Source organism: Etheostoma cragini, chromosome 9 (genome assembly GCF_013103735.1).
Source record: "Etheostoma cragini isolate CJK2018 chromosome 9, CSU_Ecrag_1.0, whole genome shotgun sequence".
NCBI lineage: Eukaryota > Metazoa > Chordata > Actinopteri > Perciformes > Percidae > Etheostoma > Etheostoma cragini.
Window position 1 is genome coordinate 4,868,858 of NC_048415.1, and position 8,774 is coordinate 4,877,631.

General features: G+C 39.9%; 1 protein-coding gene across 4 annotated transcripts; it reads left to right on the forward strand.

The window, feature by feature from the left end:
• Positions 1-2,323: 2,323 nt before the first annotated feature.
• On the forward strand, positions 2,324-8,459 carry henmt1 (HEN methyltransferase 1). Of its 4 annotated transcripts, XM_034881518.1 has the most exons (10): positions 2,324-2,580; positions 3,850-3,962; positions 4,195-4,329; positions 4,583-4,765; positions 4,960-5,146; positions 5,609-5,828; positions 6,066-6,165; positions 6,349-6,506; positions 8,001-8,126; positions 8,295-8,459. In XM_034881518.1, the coding sequence occupies exons 1-9, from the start codon at positions 2,497-2,499 to the stop codon at positions 8,099-8,101; spliced, it is 1,281 nt and encodes a 426-aa protein (XP_034737409.1). In that variant the 5' UTR covers positions 2,324-2,496; the 3' UTR covers positions 8,102-8,126; positions 8,295-8,459. The 4 variants fall into 4 exon arrangements, with proteins under 4 accessions (XP_034737409.1, XP_034737411.1, XP_034737410.1 ...); XM_034881520.1 differs by lacking the exon at positions 8,295-8,459 and having other exon boundaries at positions 5,657-5,828; positions 8,001-8,209; XM_034881519.1 differs by lacking the exon at positions 8,295-8,459 and having other exon boundaries at positions 6,069-6,165; positions 8,001-8,208.
• Positions 8,460-8,774: the final 315 nt, after the last annotated feature.

An 8,774-nucleotide genomic window follows, 5' to 3' on the forward strand; every position in this document is an offset into this window, starting at 1 on the left:
AAAACACATGTGACAAATGATCTTTCAGTAATATGAAGCTGTAAATAACAGAACACAAGCAACACAGAGACACACAGATTAGAACTCTGCTTGGTGTTACTGAGCTCAATAGGTAGAAAAGAGCACACAGGATTTTACCCAGAAATATGCAGGGACTGCAGCATGATGATTACAGCTGGCGTCACTGCAAGGCCCACGAGCAAGTCGGACACAGCCAGGGAGAGGAGGATGAGATTGTTAGAGGTATGAAGATGCCTGGAGCAGGAGATTAAGATTGGAGCCTCATATTTAGTGCAAAAAAGTTTAGAGCCCAGCAATTATTGAAAATAGAGACAAAATATCGAAATTTTACTTTGAAAGATCCAGTATTGCAAAAACCAAATTACATAGCCTACATGCCAAAAATGCTCTAGAATATTAATCAGATCCACATTATTTGGTGGTATTGAGTAGCCTACAAATGTATCATGATTATTATTTTAGTGACACATTTATACATAAAAAGATACTAAAAGGACATTAACATTTACAAGGGAATGTCCTGAAATCTCACCCGCCTACGCTTTTTAAAAACAGCCCAAAAACTTGTACAGAGGGTGGAGTATCAGCTAAAGTCGGTCTTGTTCGCATTGAACAAACACAGCTTCCATCCATGAATTTAACTCATACACACATCATAGCCACGGCCTGAAAAAGAAAAAACATAAAAAAGACCATAGATTCAAAAAAATGAACATAATTCTGTGTTGCAAAAGACTTAAAACTAGCAATTAAGACCATAAACTCAATATGAAAATGTTTAATGAGGTAAAGAAGTGGTTCACTTTCTCATTTACCGACCTCCTTTTACAACTGCATGTGTCGCCCCCTGTTGGAATTCACATGGAATGCAGGTTTAAAGCGCTTCCGCATTTGCAGCACTTCAAAGAACCATATGCTTTGTACATTAATATTAACAGTCTATGGGAGTAACAGACAATGACGTGCAGTAGGTGTTTAGGGGAGGGACACAGCAGTCAGCTGCTTCCAATGTCTCCACCATCAAGAGATCTGAACAGCAAGCTTTTCTTGAGATCAGATATTCATCTCTCTTAATTTCCATTATCTTCGCGGTTGCCCTCCCTCTCTCTCCTCTTCTTGTGGACAAATCCTCCCATCAGCAGCCCCCATATTTCTTGATACACAACACACTTTGCATGTATAAAATAGAACCAAAACTATCTGCTATAACTACATGACTAGAACTGTTGGGTCCTTGTGTGGTCTAGACCTACTCTATTTACAGTGTCTCAAGATAACTCTTGTTTGAACCACAGTAGGCAGTTTTTTTTAAGCAAAAAAGCTTTGATGAACCCATTTCACACTACCTACTGAGTGCCAAACTGTTGACTGAAAAGTGCTAGTGCACATAATAGAGGATTGAGGAGCTTAGGATCCAAACATTTCCCTCAGGAGGTGGTGGACACCCGGGAGAAGGAAAGGAACTATTGGACTTTTGTTCATCAGACGTGATGTTGCTACATGTCTCAAATAAAATAAATGACGTCAGCTAACATTGGGTTGCTTAAATGGGCCTACTTCACTAAAAATTCTTATCAATACAACACAAAAGTTAACTGGTCACATTTCTATAGATAAGGGAGTAAGGAGAGTATGGTATGAAATATGAAAATATGCATTTTTGAATTTCAACTATGAGCACTAAAATACATTATTCTCTTTTGTAATGTGACCGTTAGGTATTTGGATGCTAATTGGACTTGACATAAACCTGGGCATTGTTTTAACTGTCTTCATGATTTAGGCTTTGAAGATATTTTGATGTGATTTAATTACATATTAGAAAAGCAGTGTTTGATAATATAAAGCATTTTTGTGTTTGATGACTAAAGATTTTTCCTTGGAACCTATTAGTAAGTTCTTCTATTTTTTAACAAAGGCCTTAATTAGTTTAATTTTGGCATTCATTTAGATTGGTCACTTAACAGATTTATGAGACTGTTCAGCTTTGAAGAACACTAATATACATATATAAAACATACTGACAGGATACCTTTAGGAAATAATGTAAACATTCACATTTTTTATAGGCCAAACAAAGGAAAATACTATAGGCTTCATCCTCTGTAGAATATGCATGGCTGTACATTCAATTCATTCAGTCTCTAGCAAAATTCCACTGCAAACCTCTAGCATCAACAGGTGTTAGATATTTTCAGTCTGGATTAAAGTGCTGGACCTGGCCCAACCTATTTTATAGTCTTTTTATGGGACAGCTCAGACAATAACGTTACAGACAGACTACCATCCCTGGGAGCTAAAATGCGTAGGTTAGGACATTCGCACTTAACAGGACAAATCTAGCTTGAGTTTGCACTAAATGCTTTGTAGGCATCGCTGTTGTCCAAAAAATGAATTAAATAAAAAATACCACGTCAACAATAAATAATAACAGCGCCCTCTGGGGTCCGGAGAGGATGGTAGCTGAACGCAAAGATGGTTTCAGTCTTCAGTCCACCACTTCACAGACAGAGACATCAGTTTGTCATAGATTTTGTCAAGAGGAACAAACCCAAAAAGGTGGCTACCGTCTTAATGAGAAACACACTTAAACTTTTAACCAACGTCTGTTTGAGCATGTAGCTAAGCTAGCGATAATTCAAACGCTAACGGAATTGCCGCAGCTAGTTTAAGGTTTAACCGAACCAATAACGTCGTAGCGTTAGAGCTAACGTTATATTCGCTGAGTATTAACGCTAAATGTTTTTCGTGGTTTAAGCATTTGCCGTGAAAACTATACATTGTAAAAAATAACAAACCCGAACCTTTGGGAAACTGGTTCTTGTCGTTTTTCTTCTTCAACTTCAAAACCAACGTTTGTTCGCTAACATGACAGCAGTTAGCTAACCTTTTCACCATGCTTTTCCCCCCTTACCGATCCGAATGCGCTGCGGTTAAGCTAGCCGTCACTCCGCCGTACCCCTTTTTTTCCAGTTTAGGGATTGCGCAAGGATATACGCCCGGTTTTCCAAATAAGTTAACTTTGGAATAATATCAATTACATATATGGAAATAACAGTAATTAGATCAACAAAGTATAAAAATACTGTCTATTTTATTAAAATTATTGCTAAATTGTGATAAAAATGATCTTATCTTTCATATTTTAAGGACAACTAGCTAGCGTTATAGTCTCACAATCATAGACTGTTAATATTAATTATATACAGTCTAGGCTCACAGTCAAGCATTTTTATAATATAATGTTAGATATGGATGGATAATACTAGGATTTCCGCATGCTCTTTGAACTGTCTGCCTTTCTGAAACTTGAGTTGCTGTAAAAACAAACCGCCCCATAATTTCTGACAGTGAATGAGACATTTGAGTTCTGGACATCTCTGACCACATTTCACTTAAAATCACTCAACTCAAATATATATGTCACTATCGGATATGATTTGGCAATGTGTTTACATCATATACCGTTTTAGAAGTTACAAATGTGGTACTTTTACTGAAACATCTCTAAATTGATACTATAAAATGCTTGATTTTGAGTCTGTATAGTCAGAGATGTCCTAGACTCACATTTATCATGCAGTCAGAAATTATACTTTTTTTCCCTCACAATTTGGTGGAGTTTTAGAGCTAACACTAGCTATATTTGCACTAACCTAGATTTAAATCAACTTATTAGCGTTAATTGTGCTTCATGATGGGTTTCGGTTTTTCCAATGATAACCCATTTGATATTTTTCTCTCTCTAGTCACAAGTCTACTGAAGTTACTTTAACTTTTACCCAGTTTCCCCAGGTAGCCTACGTCATCTTATATCTTTCTCCTCAGGTAGTGGACTTGGGCTGCAGTGAGTGCGGCCTTCTTCAAAAACTAAAGTTTCACCGTGAAATTGAACTGCTGGTTGGAGTGGACATCAATGGTGCCAATATAAAAAAAAAGATGTATGTATGTACTGTATCATTACAAAAGCCATCATCCAGGACTTAGCTCTTATCTGATAACAATACATGGTACTATATACAGTATAATTAGTATTTTCTCAAGAAGGGCCCTCCGCTGCTTTTTGGATACAAGCTTGATCTTCGACTCCTCGATCACCTTGGGCTTGTTGTTGTTGTGATAAGTTATACTCTGTGGATTGATAATGTGTACACTGCTTATGTATTTCTTCAGGCATGGATTAGCCCCTATGTCAACTGACTATCTGCAGCCAAGTTTTGATCAGCTGCGCATTGAACTGTACCAAGGCTCAGTCACACAAGAAGACGCCCGCCTCAGAGGATTTGATCTGGTGACCAGTATAGAGCTGTAAGGGGCTGTTTGGCTGTTGAGGTTCAATGATTTCAAGTATTCATGCTTTGGCGGCTATCGGTAGAAATATTCATATTTTTTTCATATTTTGTCAATTGTCTTGTTGTCTTGCTTTAACACCTTTTCCCCATCTTAATGTGGTCTTTCTTTCTATCATTGTGGTTTCCATCTTTCTGTTTCTCTGTGTCCCTCTGGGGAAATAATGTCATTTACATATGACATTATTTGTTTCCGCCCTGGCTGTCTGCAGCATAGAGCACCTCACTCTGGCTGACGTGGAGCGCTTCTCTAAGGTGGTGTTTGGTTACATGATCCCAGTGGCGGTTATCGTCAGTACTCCAAACTTTGAGTTCAACCACCTTTTCCATCAACCGGCAGGTTTCAGGCACAGTGATCACAAGTTTGAGTGGACCAGAGCAGAGTTCAAATCCTGGTATGCTGTTTTTTCCATTTTCAGGCTTTTTTGAGTGTAGTGGAAAGCACAAAGTTGATGGTGTTGATGAACATGGTAGAGACAGGGAATGTTAATGGTTAAATCCACCCTAAAACATATCAGCACTGTTATATGTTCCTCAATCAACAATAAAGATTTAAACTGAATTGTGTTATCATTGCATCGTTCCTCAGGGCTCTGAAGGTGTGTTTGGAGTACGGTTATGAGGTGGAGTTCACTGGTGTTGGACAGGCACCACCCGGCCAGCAGGACAGAGTTGGCTTCTGCTCCCAGATTGGTGTGTTCCGCCGGCTCGAAGGGAGACAGGATGGCAACATGTTGTCTGGTGATGATGCTGAGGATTTGTTTTCATACACACTGGTGAGTAAAGATCTTTATAGCTCAGTCATTTCTGAGTCATGTTGACCCAGTCTTAAAAGACTCAACCTGTTGCTATTTGACCGATTCGTGGGGATTTTTTGTTCCCCCTTCCCTCCCCATATTTTCTGTTGCTCTCTAGTTTCACTACCAAATAAAGGCAACACTAGTATAAAAATATCAACTTTTAAGTTATTTGGTAGAATAATGTATTAAATTCAAAAAAAAATTTGGGGTGTTTGGAGTTGTTTAGAATTTCCTTATATTCAGTCAGATGATTAACAGATAACCAAGGATGCTACGTGCACACACAAAAAATGACTTTTATTTATTTTGAGTTCTATATGTACTCTTAGAAGATACAAAAATATGTGGGGACATTCAGGATGCTCTCACAATCCGTAAGGGTTTCTATGATAATCTGATATTGTGATCTATGCCTTTTTTAACCTGTTTCTACATCAGCTCTATAGTATAAACTACCCCAGCCTGCATAACAACAACATCTTGCAGAGGGTCCTGGTGAGTGAGGTGTTGTACTGGGCAGAAAAGATGAAGAGAAACTGGATTGAGGAGAAGACTGGTGAGAGGGATGACACTTTGGCATTGTGTTGTGCTGAGTGGGAAGGAGAGGAATGCCTCAGAGCGTCCAAACAACACATGGAGATGGAAGACAAACCGACAGGTGAACGGCCCAACAACAACAACAACAAATGTTGGAAGCAATAGGGCCAGCAAAACCACCCAGGAAATTATTTTTGAACTGTCTGAATCTCAGTTCCATTTGTGTTTTTCTCTAAATCCAAAGTTTCTTCAGAATATCATTGTGTTTTGTACTGCCATGTTGTTTGTGATAAAATGTTCTTGGCAAAGAAGCTTAAATTGTTTCTTTAAGAAATAACCAACTTATTATGCTTCACAGCAGCATGTGGAGCAGAGATGAAAAATCCGGAGGAGCATCATGAATCAGAGCTGTTTTGGACAAATGGTGATGGACAACAGGAGTCTCGCAAATTGCACAGGTGTGTTTCCTCGAAGAGGAGGAACAGTATGGCGATGGCGAGTTTGATGGCAGTTTGTGATATGCAGATCACAAGCACTGGCCTTTTTTTTATTTCAATATTTGTTTCATGTAGCTGCTGTTAAAAACAGCGAGCATAAAGGTTTCATGTCGTAATGTCTCCTTTTTGTGTGTGTGCTGTCAGGTGTGTGTCTGTTCCTCTGGCTGTGCTTTGGTCCTGCTGCCCCAAACTCAGTGACCTAAGTGGAAGTCTCAGTAATCTTAGACATATCCTGATGAATGACCCCGAAGTTAAACTGAGCCAGGATGGCTCTGCTGTGCTCCTAAATGACCAGGAACAAGGTACTGTTAACATTATCACTTTTAAGTCCATTTTATGTATATAATGTTAAACATTCATGATGAGAAGGGGACAAATCTATTCTATAAGTAGTCAGAGTTAGTAAGCAACTTACTGTTCTTTTGGTGTGTACATTTCTTCTTCACTGGTGATTCCGCTTAAAGGTCCCATGGCACAGACATTTCACTTTAAAGGCTTTGTAACACGAATATGAGTTTCCCCCGGCCTGCCTATGGTCCCCCAGTGGCTGGAAATGGCGATAGGTGGAAACTGAGCCCTGGGTATCCTAATCTGACTTTGAGAAAATGAAAGCTCAGATGGTCCAATCTGGAATCTTCCCTACATGATATAATAAGGGGACAGGTTATCTCCCCTTTCTCTGCTTTGCCTGCTAAGAGAATTTGTCCGGCCCCTGAGAAAGAGAGAGACTAAGAGCCCTATCTTGTACCCGGTGCAGCACAAAGGCCGTTGCAAGTGTCTTTGCTAGTTTAAGACCGACGCAGTTCGGTACCAGGTACTTGTTGTAGTACTACCTTAGTCGAGGTTCCATGTGAGCTGAGGCGATACCAAAAGGTGACGTGAAAACCTACTACTGCGATTACTGGTTGGTCGGAGACGGGGCTAGCGCCAGACGGGAGCGGGGGGTGTCCTGAGTCCTGGTGTCCTGCAGCGTCTACCGGTAAATATTTTATCCAGCTTTTTTTTTTTTTGCTGCCTCCAGGTTCATTAGAAACTAATTTGCCTTCTGGTGTGACAACATGCCAAAAATCAAACACCTTTTGATGTTCTGTGTGTGTGGCGTGTAAATTATGAATAAATATATCTTCCATCTTCACGCTGTGCACTTAGATCGTTAAAATAAGGTTGGGGCGCCTAGATAGCTTAGTTGGTAAAGCACCCATGTTTAGGGGTTTGCTCCTCGACGCATCAGGTCCATGTTTGGCTCCAACTTGCGGTCCTTTGCTGCATGTCATTCTCCATCTCTCAAAAAGGCCGATAATGCCCAAAAAAGAGTCTTTAAAAAATAAATTAATAGGGCCCCATGGCTTGTAAACGAGCGAAGCATGGTAGCTGGTGAAGGCTGAACCCCCACCCTCCACCTTGCCCCCCTCTCTCCTCTTCAATAGCATTTAAAGCTACAGACAAAGAAATGGCACATCCTAAGGAAAGCTCATTGTGGGACTGGCTTGTAGAGGCAGTCTTTCCAAGGCTGAATACTGAGAAAAGAGACTTCAAATACAGTTTTAGGGGACAAATAAGGTCTATATGAAAGCATCCAAAAAGCAGCATGTCATAGAACCTTTAAGCAGACTACTCAATGCAGTATTGTTTTTTCCAACCAGAGGAGTCACTGCAAGGTGTATTGATGCCTTGCTTCAACAGTTACCGCCACTTTGACTGTATCCAATGCTTCCAGTTTCCTCCTCCAGTTCGTATTCTATGAATTGATACGTTTTTTTGATTGTGAATCTAGTCCTTCATTTGTGTTTTTTCAGACCTTGACGAGGAAGAAGAGGCTCGTGATTTGGAGGACAGCGGGTATGCAGTATGCTCCGTCAGTGCTGAGACAGAGGAAGACTGGGAGAAAAATGTTTGATCTGGAAAGTTTGTTGTAGGGACAAGTAGCTGACTTTTTCTTTTAAGATTATTTTTTGGGGGCTTTTCCCTTTTATTAATGACAATGGAAAGGGGGAGAAAGGGCCGTAGGTCTGATTTGAACCTGGGCCGCTGCAGGACTAAAGCCTACGCGGGGTGAACTCTCTTACTGGGTGAGCTAGATGTCGCCCAAGTAGCTGACTTGTTGAGTTTTCCTTGGTTACTACAGGACAGTGCAGTTGTAGTAACCGTTCCCAGCTGCACTGTAGACACTGGCTTTTGGATTTAACAGATGGTTTATTTTGACTGCATCTTCGTGTTATAGGCAAAAATAAAGCTCTAAGTGTTATAAAAGATTAGTGGTGGTGTTCATTATACCCAAATTGAAGCGCAATCCAAAACATGCTGAAGGTTTTTAACTGTTTTATTTAACAGTGCAAGGTACACATTTGAAGCATCCAGTACACTAGTTAAGGAAGCAAATGTTGGTCGAAAGGACAAGTGTGGACAGTGTCAGAACAGCGCAGAACATCACTTTACAGGAGAATACATTTTACAGTTTTATACATAGACAACAGCTTCACAGAAGAGAAGAAGAAACCATGTTTGTAACAACATGTTAGGTACCATGATATTTATACCTGTGTCACACAGATAAAACAAAACAAAAAATC

Bases quoted from the DNA above. Each gene is read 5' to 3' on its own strand.
- henmt1 (XM_034881518.1), top strand. From the start codon at position 2,497: ATGGTTTCAGTCTTCAGTCCACCACTTCACAGACAGAGACATCAGTTT. The intron at 5,147-5,608 runs GTGAGTAAAGAT...TTTCTACATCAG, and splicing joins ATTTGTTTTCATACACACTG to CTCTATAGTATAAACTACCC. The intron at 5,829-6,065 runs GTGAACGGCCCA...TATGCTTCACAG, and splicing joins GATGGAAGACAAACCGACAG to CAGCATGTGGAGCAGAGATG.